At 31.1% G+C, this 21,892-nt stretch overlaps 2 protein-coding genes across 5 annotated transcripts; one reads left to right on the forward strand and one right to left on the reverse strand.

Moving 5' to 3' along the window:
* The first annotated feature begins 319 nt into the window (after positions 1 to 319).
* On the forward strand, positions 320 to 15,507 carry LOC101498241 (peptidyl-prolyl cis-trans isomerase PASTICCINO1). 4 transcript variants are annotated; one of them, XM_004513224.4, is made up of 21 exons: positions 320 to 473; positions 642 to 789; positions 954 to 1,038; positions 1,884 to 1,953; positions 2,966 to 3,063; positions 4,124 to 4,246; positions 4,408 to 4,440; positions 5,088 to 5,146; positions 5,239 to 5,323; positions 6,274 to 6,429; positions 9,783 to 9,840; positions 10,612 to 10,760; positions 10,954 to 11,051; positions 11,192 to 11,261; positions 11,718 to 11,777; positions 12,112 to 12,168; positions 12,712 to 12,780; positions 12,923 to 13,000; positions 14,391 to 14,492; positions 14,575 to 14,646; positions 14,881 to 15,507. In XM_004513224.4, the coding sequence occupies exons 2-21, from the start codon at positions 713 to 715 to the stop codon at positions 15,154 to 15,156; spliced, it is 1,875 nt and encodes a 624-aa protein (XP_004513281.1). In that variant the 5' UTR covers positions 320 to 473; positions 642 to 712; the 3' UTR covers positions 15,157 to 15,507. The 4 variants fall into 4 exon arrangements, with proteins under 4 accessions (XP_004513281.1, XP_012574871.1, XP_012574870.1 ...); XM_012719417.3 differs by having other exon boundaries at positions 323 to 473; positions 705 to 789; XM_012719416.3 differs by having other exon boundaries at positions 333 to 473; positions 685 to 789.
* A 265-nt stretch (positions 15,508 to 15,772) lies between these two features.
* On the reverse strand, positions 15,773 to 16,162 carry LOC101500719 (copper transporter 1-like). The gene has a single exon (XM_004513229.2). The coding sequence runs from the start codon at positions 16,160 to 16,162 to the stop codon at positions 15,773 to 15,775; it is 390 nt and encodes a 129-aa protein (XP_004513286.2).
* Between the last annotated feature and the right edge of the window lie 5,730 nt (positions 16,163 to 21,892).

The following is a 21,892-nucleotide window of genomic DNA, read 5'->3' on the forward strand; positions in this document are numbered from 1 at the left end:
GTTTGTAAAAAATCATCTAAAAATTAAAAATTGAAGTACTAAAAAACCTTTTTCTTGCGGCAAAATTCTTTAGAGACTAAAAATCACAATTTTTTTTATAAGATTAAAAGTGAAATTTTTAAAGTTTTATAGAAATTAAAACTTTTTTAACAATAAATAACTAAAAATATTATTAATAAATTAATAACTAAAATTTTGTGACATGTTGCATTCAAATTTGAATTCTAACTATCTAGTATTAACAAAGTATAGATATTATTAAGTTCAATATTAAAACTATATTCTATTAACAAAATTTTGTTTGAAAGGTAAGAATTAAAAATGGACGCTTGACATATTTAATTAATATTTAATAGCATAATTTTGGTTCATCGATTTTCTCACAAGCTGGTGGGTTCCCCGACTCCAAGATCGAACACTGAACACACAGTCAACGAGTTGGTGCGATCCACACCGGTTCCTCCTTAAATCAGGTGATTATCAAAATTCACCTTTCTCTTATTTTACCCTTCAAATTTCATTCACCAATTTAATAACCATTTTCTAGAAACTTCCAAAAAAAAACTCATTTAGTTTTGTTCGTTCACCAACCTTCTAACTAACCAAAATTGAATCATCAATTGTGACTCTATTTTTTGTAGTTATATAGGTTTTGGGAACTAATACGCTGTGCTGAAAATTCAGTGGCTTTGGTTTATTGTTAGTGGTTGTTATGGATGCTGTAAATGAAGTTGCTGAACAGGATTTTGCTTCACAGAAGAAGAAGCCACCTTCTGAGGATGAGAAGAGGTAGTTTTTAATTATTATTATTATTGGGTTAATGAGTGAAATTTTTGTGTGTAATTTTTATTTTAAATAAAATGAGTGAAATTGATTATAAGTATAGATAGATTATTTTGGTTTTTTTGGCTTTAGTGATTGTTTTTTGAATATTGTTTATTTGGAAAATTAAGGAAGAAGAAAATTGTGCCTGGGAGTTTGATGAAAGCTTTGATGAGGCCTGGTGGAGGTGATTCTGGACCTTCAGATGGTGACCAGGTTTGTTTCTGTTCTTTCTAGGTTGTGAATAAGACAATGTTGTAAAGTAGCGGCGCTATAGCGTTATAACAGCAGAATTTGAACGGATCGCTACTGTTATGCGGTACGCTATTTAGTGCAAAATATTGTTAAATAGTCGCTATAGCGGCACTATAGCATAGTGGAATTTGAACAAATCGCCATTTTCCGCAATCTGTGATTGACAACACTGGATTAAGATTAACATTTTTGCAATATATATAGGCAAGCTAGAATGGTTGGTAATGCACTCAATAAGTGTTAGAGCTGTGTTATTTTGACATAAAATGACACAATACTTTTTTAGAACAATTTGGATGATTAGTGTAGTTGAAATACGTGGTTAACCTTCAGTGGATGATTGATGGATATAACAAGGTGTCACAATTCATTAACTATCAATAGAGCACTATTAACCACAATTTTTAATGTCATAACCACATTTTTCAGGTGGATATTTTAACACAAATTATGGTAAATAGATATCATTTAAATTTGAATTCTTGAAAATCATGTATATTTGAACACAATTTAGATGGTTAGTGAATATATCATGTATATCTGAGCACATGATTACCGTGTTTAGAGAGATTCAAAATCGTGGTTAATTACATTCAGTGGATTTATAATGAGTTGCGATATTTTGTTATATTCATTAACCATCAACCGCATGTAATTAACCACATATTTGAACAGTGTTAACTATCCAAATTGTTGTCAAAATTATGTGCCAAAATATCATTTCTGAATATGTTAATGTTCAATGTATTATATAGTGATTGATGTTCATAGAAATATATTCAATGTAATATAATATCATGTCTCAGGTTATCTATCATTCCACAATTCGAACTTTGGATGGAGTAGTTGTAGAATCTACCCGATCAGAACATGGAGGTGAGGTGATTTTAACCTGCACGAGAGCCCTTTTTTGTGTCTTTTAATTGAATGAATGTGATAGGTACCCATCATAATGATGATAGGTAGTTCTGTTAATTGTCTTGCAGTTTCTTCTTAAAAGTGACTGTTTTTTATCATTTGATTTTTGTTATTGCTTATTTTATTTGTATTTGAGAACTGGAATGGATGAAGTACTTCCTTTTAGTCTGATGTCAACTTCCAGAGTGTGTTTAGTTTCATGTTTGTAAAATTATTCCATGGAAAGATTTGGGAACACAAAATTCTCGTGTGTCGTGCAATCTTTGAGAAAAATATTTCTATGCAATATTGCTACCTATAAAGTACAAATATTGACACGAACACTAGACACGACACTGGACATCGACACTAGTAATAATTTGAAAAAATGAATTAATTGAATGTAGTCAAAATGTCGGTGTTGTGTCTGTATCGGACACTGAGACACACCTTCGATTAGAAGTGTCGGTGCTACAAAGATTGCTACCTATGAACGGAACATTCTCTTGTTTTGCATGCTTTTTATTCCCATGACAAAGAGTGAGTGTCTTACTTTCCCTCGGGAATGTAAGTTTTGTTTAAAAACCCAGAAAACCATAACTTCTTTATACCACATTCTTTCTTCCATTTTTGAGTCTTTGGTTTTTGTATGAACTAAAGAAATTTCAACAATTTAAAAAAAATATTAAATACAATTAAATGTCTTCCTAAATTTACCTGAGAATAACATAACATTCCTAGTTAGTGTTTTTGGAAAAAATTATCTGAAACAAAAGCCCTCTTAGGGATTACAAAAGCTTGACCTGAGTTCCTTCTTTTGAGACATTACTTTCTAATTTCATAGAAAACACCCTACTCTAGAAAATGTTGGAATTTGGAACTACAGATTTAGTAATTAGGTTTTAAGTAACGATGGTATTCATGCTGTTTTATTGTCTTCTGCGTTAGACATAATTGATGGGCTACACAATCGTTTATGTCATTACCACAGGAAAGGGCATTCCCATAAGACATGTATTGGGTAAAAGCAAAATGCTATTGGGCTTGCTTGAAGGAATTACAACAATGTTGAAGGGTGAAGTGGCAATGGTAACATTATATATAATTTTTTCTTTCTTTCTTTCTTATCTATTAATTTTTGCCGGTGACTATGCTGAAGTCATCTTGTCTTTATATATAGAATCTTCTTTGGTCTTTATTTACTATGATTTTGAATTATAGACCAATGGCAACATACTATTCTAACGCATTGGTCTTTATTTATGATGATTTTGAACTGAAGGCCATAATTTGGATGAATACTACATCAGAGACAATATTACTTAATTCATTTATAGATTTAACAGATTCTTGCTCTATATGTGATGAATTATCAATTAACAATGAAACTGCTATTATTATCATTACCATCATCTATCTGCTTTACTATTATAATAAATTAATAACAAAAGAGCAGGAAAATTGATTTTTACCTGATACTTCCACTTCGATAATATATTGATAATTTTCCTGAACATTTTAGGGTCTGTTTGGTATAAGGAAACATTTTCTTCTTCCATTTCTTATTTTTCAGTAATAATTATTATATAAATGTCATTTTTGTTTTCATTTGTTGTGTTTTTTGTAAATATTTTATAGGAAATAGTGAAAATACCAGTAATTTCTGTATAAATATTTGAAAACAGAATACAAAACAAAATAAGGTAATATTTTTCTACGTTTTAACACAGGAAATATAAACAAAAGCATTTTTGGTAACCAAACACGCCCTTAGGTTTTTGTGTCCTTGTCTTATTTGGCCACTTCTATCTATGCTTTCTCTTAAGGATTTGAAAGATCATGTTTGGAATGTATTTTATTTTCTAAAACATTGATAATTTGAGTGATCAATACTCATAGATAACAGGGGAAAAATGAAAGTCAAATACTACTTTATGATGGGATATGTCAGTGGTTTCTTTTGGGGTATGACTTTGGTGGATCTTTAGTTGGGTATTAGGACAATTTTAATCTAATGTCTTTTCATTTTCCTCATTTTCTCTTTCTGTTAGGTGAACATCTTATCCTGTTTGTGATTTTATTTGATTTCATTTTATACTCTAAAGGAGAATGAATATTTATACTGAAATGCTTTTTCTATTAATTTCAGTTCAAGATGAAGCCTCAGTTGCATTATGGTGAGGATGATTGTCCTATTTCTGCTCCTGATGGTTTTCCTAAGGATGATGAACTCCATTTTGAAATTGAGCTGATAGAGTTTTTCAAGGCCAAGGTAAGGATTTAATCTTTGAGTTTCATGTTTTATTCTTTTTGTTTATGTTCTCTCTCTGTTTTATCCTGATGAATTTTGGGTTTTACTATACTCTTGGTACATACTAGCTTACCATTATTGATTGCGTTTTAATCATTTCCTGTTTTTGTTTATATTTCCAGGTTATCACTGATGATTTGGAAGTGATAAAAAAGGTACAAGTGTCTAGAATGTATTGCTGCATGGTTAATAAATTTATAGTGTTTGTGTTCCCATTATCTTGGACGGCTCTTAAAATGGGAAATGTGAGTGTCAGAGCAAAAGAAAAAAAAGGAAAAGAGTTGTGTTTTGTATATGCATTTTTTTTATCATTGCTTCATCTAGGAAGCCTGAGTGCATTTTTTGTGGATAAACAATAGTTAGTATATTAGTTGTTTATGTTTGTATTTTCTCCTTCACCTTCACCAGGGTTTGAACCTTGATCATTTAACTTGTTCAACTCTTAGCTCAAACCATTTGAGCTACCCAGTCCCCCGACCTGATCCTTTAATTATGAAATTGTTTTGAAAGAAAATTTATTTTTCCCGTTTCATATCTTGAGAGTTCAATATTTTGAAGTGTAAGTATTGATTGATAATCTTGTAGATATTCACAGGAAAATTGCCAGGGAAATATGGATTTGTGTCAAAGTGTGGCTAAAAAATTTGGCAAAATTTGATGTCACTTTATATATTTTTACATGTGCTTTCGTGTTTATATCTTGCGCTCAACAAGTCATAACTGGAAAGGAGGATTCAATCAGGAATGACATCCCATTTTGCAGAAAGTAAATTTTTCACCAGTAAACTTTCTATTAGTGTAGGTTGTACGTGAAGGGCAGGGTTGGGAATCTCCAAGAGAACCTTATGAAGTGAAGGCTTGGTAAAAACAAATCTTTGTTACCACCTTGTTCATGTAAGGCAGTAAAACGTTTTGATGGAAGTTTCCAATGATTTTTGTGTGGTCATTTCTAGGATTTCAGCGAAGACAGTTGCTGGGAAATTGCTCATGTCACACACAGAAGGAGAGCCATACTTCTTTACCTTTGGAAAATCAGAGGTAGTAAAACCACTTAACTACTTGTTTGTTTTTATAATGATATAATATAATAGTGGAATAACTTGCACCGATTGTTAGCTGGCCACTCTTAGTCTGCCACGTATTTCAGCTATGATCTAAGGCTGTGTTTGTTTCATGGTTTTAAAATTTATTCTCGGGATTAACTTTCCTAAGAATATGATTATGGGAATCCTTTTCCAAAGAAAGGTTAAGAAAAGTGTTTGGATACTAAATTAAAATCTTAGGAATTATTTATGGGTTTAGAATTATTTTTTATTTATTATTTTAATTTTGAAAAAAAAATACTTTGATTTTGAAGTTATGTTCCGGTCAAAAAATACATAAAAGTGGTTTTATGTTATGGGGTTGGTTAGTGGAGTAACTGGGTAAGATAGTATTTCAACATAACAATCGACTCATTTGCTTGAGAATAAAAGTTTCTTGCCATCATCATGTTCAAATAGAAATCCTCCCATCATGTAAAAAAAACACCCGGGTATAATTAAATCATGGGAATAAATTTTGTAGAAAATATATCTGGATAATATTTCAATAATCATGATAGTACATGCACTAATTCATTTAAATAGTCTAAACGTACTGGGCCTCATCGATGGGCTAAATAAAATAAATATAAATATATATAAATTATTTACAATAAATTTTTATTACTATATAACAAACATAGGAATATTTAACTCCATCATTTTATTCCGAGGAATAAATTCTGCAACTCCGAAACAAATGCCCCCTAATATGGTTGTCCTGGTGCCCATACTCTTTATTTCCTGATTCCAGCATGCGAAGTAGCTCCCCCAAAATAAATAAAAATGACAAGAAAGCTATTTATTTCTGGGGCATTGTTGTGTTGGCAATATCTTAAAAAATGCTTTAATATTGAATTGCTTTTTGCCCCTTGCATTTGGTGATTAACCTGTTGATAAACTCAGGTACCTAAAGGTCTTGAAATGGGGATCGGAACAATGGTTCGGGAAGAGAAAGCTGTTATATATGTTACAAGTCAGTATTTAACTGAGTCTCCTCTGATGCCTGTTATAGAAGATTCTGAAGTCCAGTTTGAAGTGGAGATTGTTCACTTTATTCAAGTGAGTGTGATCTTCCATTCTTCCTCACTAATGAACTTGTTTACTGTTGTGTCATATATATATATTGTAAGATATAATATGATGAAAGATAAAATACTAATACTAACAATCAAGTATTAGTATTTATTGAAAGATAAAATACCTTTTAATCTATAAAAGTTACCCAAGTTATGAGGCATTTTAATACACAAAAATAGGAAAAGACAAAATGATAGAGATATGAATTACTTCTAAAACTAGAAAACTAAGGATAGAATACTGCAGACCATCTAGGTATGCTAACCTCCTAGTGCAAAGGCCTTAAAAAGCTCACTCACCACCGGATGTTCTTTTCCCTACCTTTCCTTCCTATATCACTGTTTCTAACAGTAACCCTTCCTTCCTACACTCTTTTCCTTGTATCGCAGGCATCGTTTTACAACTCACGTCCCTCCTCCTCCCCTTACTCACGTGTTTCCATGTAGCTAGCATAGGAGCACCCCCCGTCGGGGCAAAAGAAAATAGACTATGTGGTTGGTGGTTTTATGTACAGGTTATACTACGTGGCCCTAAACAATCTTGAAGTTCCTAATAACTTCACATTTTTCATCATTGATGAGCTATTAGATGAGTTGAGGGATGCGATGTTTTTTCTGGATTGGACCAAAGTTCCGATCAACTTGACTCTTAGACACAACTGTTAGAATATTAGAAAATATCTTATAATATATTTTATATTATGTTAGAGTATCTTGAGTTATTTCCTATGATCATTTTATATTTATAGAGATATCTTAGAATATCTCTCATTATTATTATGATTTGTTCCTGATTTAGGATTGAGTCTACGTTTCTCTATAAATAGAGATTAGTATTGAGTCTTTTGTAATCAAGTCAGCATATAGTTATTATCAATTATAGTCAAACCCTTATTATTTACTCTCCTTCTTTTCTCTAAAATCCCACAACTTCAACATGGTATCTAGAGCCTATTTCGATCCTCCTTGAACAATTTCTCCGTTGTTCTGCTTCCGAGTTCTCAACAGTTAGGGAATATAATTATAGTTTTTCTTTTCCAACGTGATCATTCCTTTTTTAAACCACTGTCGTGACACATTCCAACACCAGTTTCACTTGTTTTCCGTTCAGTTCACTACTGTCGTCGTCATCGCCACTGTTTCCGGTGACTTTTCCAGCAAATGACCACTCCATCAGCTTTGCCTCTTCCAGCGTCTCCGAAAGCCATCACACACACCCACACGCGCCGCCTCTCTTCACGCGTGTGACGGCGCGACCGACAACCGTTTTAGACGCGTCCGTTTTTATTGAACTCGCCTCGGCCTCACGATTCCTGATCTGCCCTTACTTTCCAATTTTGATCAACGAAAATATGCGTTCTTGTTCAAACAACCATTATCTTCTGTTTTGAATGCATTTTCTCACTTCGTTGATTGATCATAGCTTCGTTTCGTTAGAGTCGATATGCTTCTTCTTCGGTGTTTGTCATGCAATTGAGTTCTTACTAAAAGATTATAACAGTGGCTTCTATGTTCATCGGCAATCATTCCGGTGGTGTCTCTTTTTCCATAGATGAATCATATTTGTGATGACTTCTTTTTCCATTGATGGTCATTCCGACAGTGTCTTTCATTTGCATGACTCGCACTTTAGCTTGGCAATTTGTCCCAGATGCACTGGCCCCATCTTTGCCCCCAGATGTACTGGTCTTTCCTTTCTCTCCCTGAAGCACGTCTCTCTTTCCTTGAAGTAGATTCAAGTTTAGATATTTTGAGTCTCCGATATTATTGGTTTGAAGCTTGCAAATGCAGTTTTTAGAAGAACGGACCTTGCTTTGTTCAATTGCTTGCCATGAATTTCTCTCAGGCTGATGATCATTCCGGCTATCTGGCTAGGCTGTATTTATAGCAATTCACTCCGACTTGCATCCGTGAGTTGCCTTTCCATCTTTTTTTATTATTTTGCTGAGTAAAACATTGTTTTCTTGTAACAAACTAAGTTTTAGCTTGACAGAGAGTGTTAGTATCTTAGAAAATATCTTATAATATATTTTATATTATATTAGGATCAATTTATAGTCATAGATATATCTTAAAATATCTCTCGTTATTATTATGATTTGTTCCTGATTTAGAAATGAGTCTATGTTTCTCTAAAAATAGAGATTAGTATTGAGTCTTATGTAATCAAGTCAGTATAAAGTTATTATCAATAATATTCAAACCCTTATTATTTTCTCTTCTCCTTTTCATTAAAATCCCACAACTTCAACAACAACTGACAACTTTATCTGTATAGATCCACTGACCTCCAACAATTGATTTCCTTGGAGGAAGGGGAACAAGGTCCCAAGTTCCACTTCTATGAGGTGCACACATTTCTTCAACCATAGTCTATCACCACTGAAGCTGAAAAAGAGCTTTATTTGCAGATTTAAGAACAGATACCAAAGACACAAACCACCACTCAAGATGAGAAAGAGCTCCACCCGTAGTCTTACAGGTGAATCATATTCCTTTTTGGAGTGCAATAGGAGGCTTAAGTTTCAGAGGTTGAGGACGTGGAGATGGTCGATGATGATAGACTTGCAAAGGACCAGTATGGGTAAGATTGTCTTGAACTTAGGGTATCACAGGTGGAATGTACTTAGCTGAGACAAGAGGAAGAGGTAAAGTGATCGGGATAGACCTAGGCATGGAAGAAGATCTGAAGAAAGGTAAAGACTCAGAAGTTAACATCAATTGAGATTAGATACATTCTCATTGTAGGAGAATAATAACAATATCCTTTTTTGGAACTAAGAGTAACCCAAAAAGATATAATTGAGAGACCGAACACAGATTTTCTAGACCTTGATAAAGATTACTGACAAACCAAATAGACCATAGATGCTGCGATTCGTCCTACTTGCGCAATTCTGTGTTTCCACAGCTTTGCGTGGCTATCCTGCCCTGTCCATTCATTTGCGATCTTTGGCCTGCAGGAACTCGCTTAAAACATCACAAAATCGTATGATCCTAAGTGTTGGATAGCATTTTGACTACCATGGCTGAGGTCAATAAAGCACTGTTTTACTTGTCCAGAGTTAATTTTTCTTCATATACTTTGTTTTTAATAAACTTTGAAAGCACTATGAAAATCAGCCAAGTCACTACATTTATGGTTATGTTATTTTAAGCTTTTTGTACATTAAGTGTGGATTTTCTTTTTACAGACATATCAATTTTTGTACTTTAATTTCTCTCTTCATTGTCATATTTAGTGGTGTCTGGAACATGTGCTTTTTGTATTTTTAATTATTTTCTTCAACCAAGATGTTGAGCATGTGAAATTGCTTGCTGGTAATATATCAACAGGTGAGGGACGTGCTTGGAGATGGGCGCTTGATAAAACGCCGTATTCGTGATGGCAAAGGTGTGGATTAAGAATATAGAGTTCATTTTTTTTTTAATTTTTTTTTCTGATAAATATTAAGAATATAGTTATTTACTAGAACCCTGTACCATTCTTACAACTTACAAGGAGTGTATAGATTATGGGAGCCTTTATGATTTCTCTTTAGCAAAAGAAAAATAAAAAGAAAGAAATTGAAACTAATGTTGTGGGAAATGCCTGGCTCATGCATGAATTATACATTCAATCAATATGAATCTAATTTTGACTCCTGATTCATTATGATGAATTCCATTCACTATGATGAATCGCCATTTGTTCTAATGAATCATGACATAAACGTAGTGTAGCCAGCCACTTTTTTTGTCAGTTTTTTATAGCCATTGTTTTTTTTGTCGTTTGATTTATGATTTGCATCTTGAATTACTTTGAGGTTACTAGATGAGATACTAGCTTAATAATTATGCTGTGTCACTTGTTTTTACTTAAAAATATCATTTTTTTATTGATAATGACATATGTATCTTACAATTTATAATAAGATTCGATTTACGATTTGGAAGGTAGGTCTTCCTATTCAGTATTCACTGTGAATCTCGATTTGATAACCATGGTCTAGATGCTTTAGTTATACAAAATCAGTTTTTACCTTTTTCTTCTTCAAAGTTTTCATTCTTTTTGTTTTTGTAAAATGCCAATTTAAATATTATGCTTACATTTACGAAGTTTAAGTACCAGTTGTTTATTTATGTTCAACGTTTTTTTATGATGTATTTTTTTTGTAATAAATAGGTGATTTTCCAATGGATTGCCCTCTTCATGACAGTCTACTTCGTGTTCATTACAAGGGCACTGTTCTAAATGAAGAAAAGGCGGTGTTCTATGACACAAGAGTTGACAACGATGGTCAACCATTGGAATTCTGTTCTGGAGAAGGGCTTGTGAGTTTACAATTTAAGCATAAATAAACTGAAGTTCCATTGTTTAATGTTATTGTTTATTTTATTAAAGGTTTTGCATCTAAAAATTCCATGTGTAATTGTTTATTTAAAATGTATGCCCTTTCATTTTCAAGCTCTTCCTGCAAATACATGAACATTTGCACCGGAATCTCATTTTTATTTTTCTGTTCAGGTACCACAAGGATTTGAAATGTGTGTTCGTCTGATGCTACCAGGAGAGATGGCTCTTGTCACATGTCCGCCAGACTATGCTTATGATAACTTTCTAAGGTTGGTGATGAAAATATTGGTTTCTTAAACCATTTTAGTGCTAGCAATCCCTAATTGAATATGTTCTTTATGTCAAAATTCACTGTCATTCTGTTCTATGATGCTTCATGATATTATTGCCATGCTTCCTTTTTTATCAGGCCTTCAAAGGTCCCTGAGGGTGCTCATATTCAATGGGAAATTGAGCTTCTATCTTTTGAAATGCCAAAGGTAATTCGAAAAAATATTTTAGTTAAATTGTAGTTGTTTACGATAGTAGATGCAAAATTATGTGGCAATTATTGGACCAATAACAATGCTGTGGTATTGAACGTTTAGTGAAGTACTGACAATAGCAAAAGTTTGGCCGACATTAGAATGTTGAAATGTTATGTTTGCATTGGTTTTTAAATTATTTTGTTTTTTTTTTGTTGAGTTAGGATTCCTTAAAAATATTCTCTTATGAGATAGATTTCAAGTTTAGATGAAGTACAATTGTTCTATGATTTTGATCCCTGTAAAGTATATGAAACAGCAGGTAATTAATGTGGGATTTCATATTTTCTACTGCAAACAATAATTAGCTTAAACAACTTGATAACTCCCAATCCCTTTCGGCTTCTATTATACATGTTTTGTGAACTCATTCATGTGCCTGATGCATTGTGGACTTAATCCCTATTACAGGACTGGACAGGATTGAACTTCCAAAGTATAATGAACGAAGCTGAAAATATCAGAAACACGGTATGCAAATGAACCTGCACAATTTTCTACATATGTTTGGTCTTCAGCTTGCTATTACTGGTCTTTTGGTGGTACAAGACAGATTGGCTTATGTGTGTTTTGAGCACAATATGGGACAAGGAACTAATATGCTATTCCTGTTGAAAATAAGCTTTGAATTGTGTACAAATAGCATATTAACTCTAATGGAGAGATATCACCTTTCTGATCAAGCAATGAAATAATTTTTTGACTTCGTAGTAGTCCCTTTCTTTTAGTGTTTAATTATAATAAATACAAATTACACACCAGTTTCAATTGGCTATCAGAATTCTCATGCTGTATTTCTTTTCAGGGTAACAGGTTATTCAAAGAGGGAAAATATGAGCTTGCAAAGGCAAAATATGAAAAGGTATTCATCATTCTTTCTTGGGCATGTGTTCATATTTTTATTGCAGAGGTTTCAGAATTTTTTAGATGGAGCAGTTCTAGATGTTTCTGCATCATGATAGAAACTATCTGTTTAAATCCCACAGAGACTAGATATATAATCCAATTAGTCTGTATAAGGCCTTGAGCAATCCTCACCTACAGAGCTAACTTTTAGGATTGAGTTTGGCTATTGTACTAGAGCCTATCCTTAATAATGTTATTTGGACACCGGTATTTGTCGACACTTGAAATGTCCAATCCTGAACGTGAGGGTATTGGGTCCCCCATATTTGTTCATATGCTTCAGAATTCCAATCTTTAGCATGAGGGGGTGTTTAGATCCAACATAGACTATAGCTATGGCCAAATTAGTTTATATAAGTGTTTATTGGAAGGATTGAATTTATACATGGATTGGAGTTTTGTTGTACATTCCATGATGATCACTTGGATTTTTGTTTTTGGCCATGAACCTCTCGCTGTAACATCGATCTTATTAACATTATGTGGTAGTTGGCAACAGGTTCTTCGAGAATTTAATCATGTTAATCCACAAGATGACGAGGAAGGAAAAGTTTTTGCAAATACACGCGTAAGTGATCTGATGTGTCTTACCCAATATATATTTGAATAATATTCTTGACAGGGGAAGCATATTTACATTAACTTATGACTGGTAGATTGACTTCAGTCCATACTAAATTTCTCTCTCTCTCCCTCTTTCATGATTGAAGAATTTGCTACACCTGAATGTTGCTGCATGCTATCTAAAGCTGGGAGAATGTAGAAAGTCCATTGAGACTTGCAATAAGGTATGCTTGATTTGATGGCCTCAGCTATCACCTAGCCTTTATTTATTTCATTGGAATAAAGTTAATAAATAGAATAACATATAGAAATAATTGGTTTTTCTACTTCAAATTTGTAGATTTTTCATTGGCGATGCAAGTTTTTTATTTTATCTATGATTAAAAAGTTTTTATTTTATCGATGATTTAATCGTGCACAATCTGGTTTTCTAGATTTCATTACTATTCCTCATTGAGATATTTGATAAGGGCTTGTTAACATTATGAATTCAATAAAGAGAAAAAAAGGAAGAACAAAAGGAGGCTAAGGTTCCAATCAATATGACAAAAGTTGTGAATATAAAGGTTACAAAGAGGACAATAAAGCAAAGCATAAAAGGAATACTCGACCAACTTAGAAATATAAAAAGCTCAATAGCATAAGCCCAATAAACTATTATCTAACAGGGCTAACACGTAAAAGGAATTACTTTGTTCTCTAATTTGGTAATTACTGTAAAAACTAATAGGGATTACTCCATTCTAGAACTTTGGAATTCAAGGTATTTGCCCATATTTTTAAGAATCACTTAATTGACGTGTATAGGTACCAAAATACCCCTTTTCTATTCATTAATGCTTTACAATATCTATAAATATCTCATAAATAATCTTTTAAAAAGAAAATGATGGTAATTATATTTGTGTTACACATGAAAGAGATATGTCACATGTCTTGGATTTTTAAAACACCCAACATTTTGAACCAAAATTAAAACAGTTAAACAAACAAAGTTTCGGAATGGAGGGAATATAATTTTGTATTCTGAATTTCTGATTTTGAAGAATTACAATGATCAATGCTTGGTATATTAAGGCTCATGCTGTAGAAATAACTTTTAACTGAAGTAATTGTCTACTAACTGATTTGATTATAGTTAGTTACGGTTATGGGGACATTCCAAAAACATCTAGACTAGAGAGTAGAATAATCAAGGACTATGTAAGGATAAAATGTTCAGAGGCTGTTTACTAAAAACTGGATATGAGGACCAATTGGTTACAGCTAAAGAAAGAAATTTCAGTGCATTTTAGCATTGTAGGCCATGGGGTTACCCATGGTCATAAGGATTTTGGAGCTCCGGTGCCATGAGAGAGGTAAGGAGGAGCATGTGCTCTTAAATAGATTATTACAAAATAATCTAGAAAAGGACACTCCTAACTGCTGCCATTTGTTATTCCTATAATTATGGGTCCATGATTCCTATCAAATATACAAAATTAAACAGCTATTAAATATCTAATTATGGGATTCAGTCCATTGTATACAAGGAAATATTCTGTACATTTGGATTCTGACAGTTCCATATCCTAAGTTTTCTTGTCTCCACACGTTCTTTAATTAATCTTTCAGGTTCTAGAAGCAAATCCTGCACACGTCAAGGGTCTTTATCGTCGTGGAATGGCCTACATGGCTGCTGGAGATTTTGAAGAAGCAAGGGGTGATTTCAAAATGGTAAAAGCCTTCACACTCAATTTTCTTTAGAAAATAAGCTATAATGTCATCCATTTCTGAAGTCAATTGTGTACTATTTTAGATGATGAAAGTCGATAAATCAACTGAATCAGATGCAACTGCAGCTCTTTCAAAACTGAAGCAGAAAGAGCAGGTGTGCTTGAAATTACCAATCAGTTATTCTTCTGTATGCTTGAGACGTCACATAAGGAAACACTCAGGGCCTGTTTGATTATACTATTTTAAAAATAGTTTTCTGTTTTTAAAAGTTAAGAAAGGACAAAATTTGTTGGTTCTTCTGTTTTTTTCGAACAGAAAACTGTTTTTGAAAAACTAATCAAACATACCCTAAAACTTGATTCTTACACAAATACCATTTCATTTTTAGGAAGTTGAGAAGAAAGATCGGAAACAATTTAAAGGCCTATTTGACAAGAAGCCCGGAGAAATTGCAGAAGTTAAAGTGAATGAAGATGCAGATCAGGTCCCAAATGAAAGCCCAAAAGATGGTGAGGTGCAGGGGGACTCATCAGATGGAACGAATTCAGAGGATTCACATGAAGCTGCGCCTGATGAACATCGAAGGGGTTGGTTCTCTCTCTTTTGGCCTACCGGTAGTAGACTTTTTTCATCTCTTGGGATTCAAAGATGTGCCATACTATAAAATCAAAGGATGTAGTTATCTATAATTCAATTTTCATATGGAGGCATCCAGATCACTGTACTACCTGGGTTTTTGGAGAGTTCAGACATGTTACCAGGAATAATTTTGTTCAGTTTTATATTATTATTTTATACACTTGTAATATTTATTAAAAGAGAGTTGTATGCATAATAGGAAATAGCAGAAAGTGACCAAAATGAAGCAGTTGTTGAAAGTGCAACAATATCCATGAGTTGTGTTTTACTTGTAGGTTTCACGATTCAGTGAGTTAAAGTGAAAGCTTAGTAATTTTCGACGGTATGTATTATGTTTAAATAAATGTAGCATCAAGGTTAGCCTTTTCTTTTTCAATTGTATATTCTGCCATATACAATAATATAAAAGAAATCTTATTCAAACAATATATATGCAACAAGGCTTAGCATAGACATGAATTCTATGCGATAAAGAAGCACAAAGTCATTAACACAAATAAATCGACATCATTAAGGTCAGACAATTCACATTTTAAACTTAAAATATGAATAGTTTTTTCCTTGGTCCACCGATATCTAATTTTTGGCTTGATCAATTACATGATTCTTTGACCACATGAAACTTAATCTCTTATCAACCCTCATATGGAGGACTCATTATTTTTTTCTTTGTTGACAACATAAATATCATGACACTTGGCTAAGAAGAAACCGAAGGTATGACCAACAACAGCAGCTATGAAGATTCCCAAATTGAAGGACATAACAGCAAGCATGATCAAGTAAAGAAAACTAACGCGAAAGAAGTATATGGTAGCTTGAATCAACCCTCCTTTGATGTGATTTGTCCCTTGCTTGAAGGTTGGTTTGTTTGACAAAATCTCAGCAACCATTGCAAGGAAAAACACAAACCAGCAAGATAAGAAATACATACCAACATTGTGGTTAGGCCAACTAGGGAAAAGTAATATAGCATCTTTTCCCCAGTAGAGGCTCATATGCCTCTCCATGCTCTTCTTCATATTCATCATTTTCATTGATTGAGTAAGAAATAGAGGCGCTATAGGGTTGATATGTTTTCTAGCTGAATTTATAAGACATATATAATAATAATAATGTTAAATTATGGTTCAATAAATTTCTAGTTCTTATCAAATTTTAAAACTTTGCTTTTAGTCCATGTAAAGAAAATTATATTTAGTTACAAAATTCTGGTGGAAATAGTTTTAGTCTTTGTTAAAATGAAAAATGTTTAATTGTCTTTTAATTTTAAATTTTTTGAATGATTTTTTGCAAGCATGTTTTGAAAATTATAATTTTTTTTTACTAAATTTAGAATTTTTGAACTTGAGATGAATTAAATATGAATTTTTTAAATGTCATAAACTTAACATAAAAATATCGAAAATATAGATCTAGAAATTAAAATTTAAACTGATTTTTCCAAAGAATTTTTTATAATATGATAAACATGAATGGAAAAATAAGCGTTCAAAAATATATGTCCACGTTTTAATAGGGTCTAAAATTATTTACATAATAATTTTTTAAGTATTAAAAACAAAATTTTGAAATCCTAATAATGATAAAGAAGAAGAAGAATTTCTAGGAGATTGACTATAAGAACTCATAAAAAGGCATTTGTTTTTATTTGTTAATTAAATAAATTATAAGTTTGCCAAAAATTCTATTGATGGAATGTCATATCATTCAAAATTATTGATTTATGTAATGATAAATATTGTACTCTTGCATTCACCCAATTTTCCCTTGTAATTAACCTATGGTATTACTGAAAAGGCAATTTAGTTATCAGTCAAGATACACAATGTCTAGAGTGGAAGAAATCATAGATACTACGTGTATGGTCCTTTCATAAATAAGATGAGACGAATAAAAGTAGATTTTGACTGATAAAAAATAAACTATAAGATAGTTTATTTAAAACTTTAGATAAATTTATAATATAAATTAGGTTTAGTTATTCTGCAGGTCTTTAAACTAAAAAATAATAATTAATATATCTAAATTAATATACATTTTTGTAGTTAAGTTTTTCTGTTATATTATCATTAGTCAACTATTAGTGAACCTTATATGTAAAGATCTTTTTTTATTTATTTAAAAAGGGATAATATCTTTTTTGTTTAATTAATCTAAGAGATATTAATCTAAGTGACACTAGAGGTCATTTAGTATCTTAAAATTATCATACTAAACTCTTAACTATGACCTAATACCTCAAGTATAAAAACCTAAAAATATATGCAAGGACCTAATTACAACAATTATATTAGTTTGACAATTCAATTACAATTATTTTAGTATAAGAATCTACTTAAAAATTCTCAAATAGTTTAGGGGCTTACATTGTAATATATAAGAAATATTATTTCGTTGTCTACCACTAACAAATGTTAATATTATTAAGTTGGATATTATATTTTGAATTTGAACTCAAATCTTCGCAGATGTGTGCGACTTTCTATACCTTGTTTTAGGCCTCTCTAAAAAATATATATATATATATTTTTTTATTTTAATTTTTATATTGCACATAAGCCCAATAGTATATTATAAAAACTTTCTAACCCTTCTTAAATAAAAAAAGCCCCCAAAAGTTTTTAATTTCCAATTTTTGGCATAATCATTATTTGAATTGATATTTATGTTAATTGTAGTTAATTAAAATCATAGAATGATACAACGGATAGTGTACGTTGAAAATTAAAAGAAAATTGCATTAACCTTGAACATTCTTTAAAACATCAGGACAACTCAAACATTAATGGATTAAATCTTATTTAAGATCAACGATGTCACAAGAAAGATTAAATGAATTAGTTTTATTATTGATCGAAAAAGAATTGTTAAACAAAATTAACTACAATAATTTGATAAATGATTTTGCATTGAAAAAAGTTCGAAAGATAAATTTTAAATAAAATATTAATAATTTATTTATTAACTCTGAAAAGATCCCATCAGATAATTTTACTATAGGCTTCATAAGGTGTTGAACTAGTCCTGATCTCCTTTAATTCTCTCTCTCTCTATATCTCTATACTATATTTCTCCTTTTTAAGGATACGTCTCTCTCTTTCACTACCCATTCTCATTTATAGAATAATTATGTTGTATAAACTATTTAAGAATTTCGAACTAATTTGTAATTAGTTTCCTGAACTAATTTTTTGTAGTTAGGTCCTTTCATTACAGTTTGACTAAGGTTGGTTAATGTCAAAGTAACAAAGATATTTATTTACAAAATGTATTAGTTTAAGGACTTGATTACAATTTTTGATTACAATTTTTTTAGTTTAGGAATTTATTTAAAAATTCTCAAATAGTTTAGGACCTACAAAATAATTAATCCTATAAATTATAGGTTTAGTCCTTACAATATATTATTTTTAATTGAGCACTGAAAAAATATTTTAGTGAGGTCTATGTGGATTTTGAAAAATTGTGGATAATTTACTCATCATCTAATAAAAAATAGTAGGTATCTACAAACTCATGTTTACTCTACTAACAAATTGATTTATGTAGCACATTTTTATTGAACGTTGGATAAATTATCCACAATTTTTTTAAGGTAATCCAAAAACAATCAAATATTTTTTTTTTATTTGCTACAAATATTCTCTTTTTGTTTTTTATCATTGATATTTTTTTCGTCCTTACAAATATATTATTATTTATTTTTACTCTATGAAAATATTGTTTTAGTCCTTATCTAAAAGAACAGAAATTAAATATTCCATATATTATAGAAATTAATTCTAATATACGAATAAATTTGGAAGGTATTAAGAACAAAATCTTAAAGACCAAAAAAGCAAAAAGTGTATACTTGTATGAGGACTAAAAAAAATCTTATGCTTGTATGAGGACTAAAAAAAATCTTATATTTGCAGGATCAAATATTTTGAAATAGGTATCCTTTCAATAGTTTTACTTATTTTAAGTTATTAACCATGTTAAAAATTTGAATATTATTATTCACTGAAACAAGATAATAAAAATAAAATATCACATGATAACTTTTGATAAAAGTTGTATTTTTGCCAGTTGTTCTTAAATACTAGTTCAACTGAAAAATACTGATACTGTTATATTGAATGTTTTGTTCTAGATTCGAAATTGGAATCTCATTCAAAATCTCGCAGTTGTGATTAATTATGTTGGTATTGACCATATCTTTTAAGACAAAAAAAATAAAAATAAAATAAAACTATTCATTTATTTTAAAGTTGTAAGAGGATCCCAACATTTTGGGATGAAAACCTTGAGCTCTACTAGGGTTTTCTCTTTTTAAGTTTTCTTCCATAGATGATCACATCATTTGCAAGTGGAAACATCCCATTTGTGTCCAACATGTGTCCCAATTGTGATTGAGTCTTGACCGAGTACCATTTGAGTGATATCATAGTAACGATCGAGTTTCGGTCGTGCCACAACCAAAGTCCTATCTGAGTTGCGATCGGGTTCTATTTAGTACATCTATATTTTGCACAAGTGTTGGACAAATCTTGTAACACATCTTTCAAATAGTTACCAAAAATATTGTTGAGGTCAAAATTTTTTTTATTTGTATTTTAATGACAACAAACCTTATTAAATAAGTACATTTTTTAATAGTGATTTATTGATGTTCGCGCACACTTGAGTTTTTGTTGAAAGAGCAACAATTATATAATTGTGGACAAACTAGAAATCACTCACATAAAAGTGTATTATATCGACTTAATAATAAAAGAATTAAAGTAATATCAAAAGATTACACCATAGCATCATGAACTTCATGAAAGTATTACAAGACTATTATTTGATTCATAAGAATTGTATTTGAGAGGATGATATAATCAATGTACAACATAAAGTGTATCTTGTTTTACATCATTCAAGTGATGTACTTAAATATTTTTACTTTTTTTTAATATTATTCTTATTTATTACTAACGGGTTTAACTATCTAAGTTTGCCATAACATTTTTTAAATAAATTTTTAATCAATCTATGTGTTTATCACTTCCTCACTTGAAAAGATTTTTTAAAACATTCGTTTAAGAAAAATATAAGTTTGTGGTTTGTATTATTACTAGTGTTTTTCTTGGCGATATTTATCTCATTTGTTTTGTTTGTTTGTTAAATATACAATATCTTCCTTTTCTTTCAAGTTCTTGTTTGTGGAGGTGTCGGAACTCAAGTTCTTACAATTTTCATAGCAGCCCTTCAGATAAAGATTCTACCTGATGGAGAATGTTAATGATAGACTCTTTAACAAACTTTTTGTAACACATAGTCTATTAATTGAAATTCATAAGAATTTCATTAAATTTTAAAATCTAGGTTCCTTAGAAATTTCTGTTGAGACAAAATCTCTCTCAATTGTTTTAATGATAACAAAGTTATTTTAAAGATTATGATTATGCTTATTATCTAATCTGTGCTCTTGGGTGTATCTAAGTCAAAAAACATGTTCTTTATTACCTTGATCAAAAGAAGTATATTTGACACAATCTGACATGTCCTAAAAGATGAATCTAGAGACAAATAAAAAGAATATGAATTTGTATCTGAAGACAAAATGTACTAAAGTAAAAGGATAAACAATTCATGAGAAGAGGATTCACGCTAGAGGATAAACAATGAAAAGATGAACTTCTGGTTCCATTCATCATCATACATAGGAAATATTCAAAAGTAGCATAGTTCGAAAAAGTATTGTCCTTGACAAGAAAAACAAGACACTATAGCTCTTGGAAAAAAAAAAAGTCAAAAGTACAAGTCATGTCCTAACTTATGGAAAGATCAAACCTCATATCCGAGGATGGACTGCAAACTGATCCTCCTAAGCACATGTATTACAAGGACAACTGAATGACACTTTTGTAAATTAGATTAATGACCATGGACATTTCATCAAGTCTCCAACGGTCATCTAATACTTTTCCTCATAGATGAAGCTTCATAACTTCTATAAAAGGAAGAGAACTCTTCATCTTTCAACATAACAACTACTCATACAAAAAGAAACACTCAAAGCTAAGAAGAGAAATCTCATCATCTCTTTTCACTTTCTATAGTTTGTAACTATTTCTTTGAGAATAACCTCTTAGAAAGTTTTGTAAAGAATTTGAGAATAACCTCTTTGAGAATAACCTCTTTGAGAATAATCTCTTTGAGAATAACCTCTTAGAAAGTTTGTAACTATTTCTTTGAGAATAACCTCTTTGAGAATAACCTCTTTGAGAATAATCTCATCATCATACTCTCACCACTATTCACTAAATATGTATATTCCAAGTTCATATAAACTTGGTAATAAGTGTAAATAAAAAAGAAAGATAGTGTAAGCCTAGTGAAGCTGGAAAACAAACACAGAGAAAAAGGACAAGTCATTTTGAACTATAGTAAAACTCAAAAGTTTGTGAAGAACATGACGTAACCCGTTTTGGGTGAACCAATATAAATTTGTATGCGTCCTTTTTTATATGCTTTAGTTTTTCTGTATCATATATTTATCTTCATATAACTTGTAGTTCATCCTCTCGTAGATGATACAATTTTAATCAGCTCACTAGAAAATTTTAAAACCGCAATATCTTTATTCAACCCCCTTTCTAGTGATATTTCAGTTACTTCAATATCTTCTAAGATATATTTTTGTGAGAAAATTTGATGTATTTTCTAAGACAAAAAGTTCCTCACAAATTTAATCTTTTCGTGTAGTGCGTCAATAATAATTAACCAAA

The sequence above is a fragment of the Cicer arietinum genome, chromosome 6, assembly GCF_000331145.2.
Source record: "Cicer arietinum cultivar CDC Frontier isolate Library 1 chromosome 6, Cicar.CDCFrontier_v2.0, whole genome shotgun sequence".
Taxonomy (NCBI): Eukaryota; Viridiplantae; Streptophyta; class Magnoliopsida; order Fabales; family Fabaceae; genus Cicer; species Cicer arietinum.

What these genes read in the sequence shown, in the direction of transcription:
- LOC101500719 (XM_004513229.2), bottom strand. Translation starts at nt 16,162, where the DNA reads ATGATGAATATGAAGAAGAGCATGGAGAGGCATATGAGCCTCTACTGG.
- LOC101498241 (XM_004513224.4), top strand. Translation starts at nt 713, where the DNA reads ATGGATGCTGTAAATGAAGTTGCTGAACAGGATTTTGCTTCACAGAAG. An exon ending in TCTGTTCTGGAGAAGGGCTT is followed by an intron (nt 10,761 to 10,953) that starts GTGAGTTTACAA and finishes TTTTCTGTTCAG; the next exon opens with GTACCACAAGGATTTGAAAT. An exon ending in CAAGGGGTGATTTCAAAATG is followed by an intron (nt 14,493 to 14,574) that starts GTAAAAGCCTTC and finishes GTACTATTTTAG; the next exon opens with ATGATGAAAGTCGATAAATC.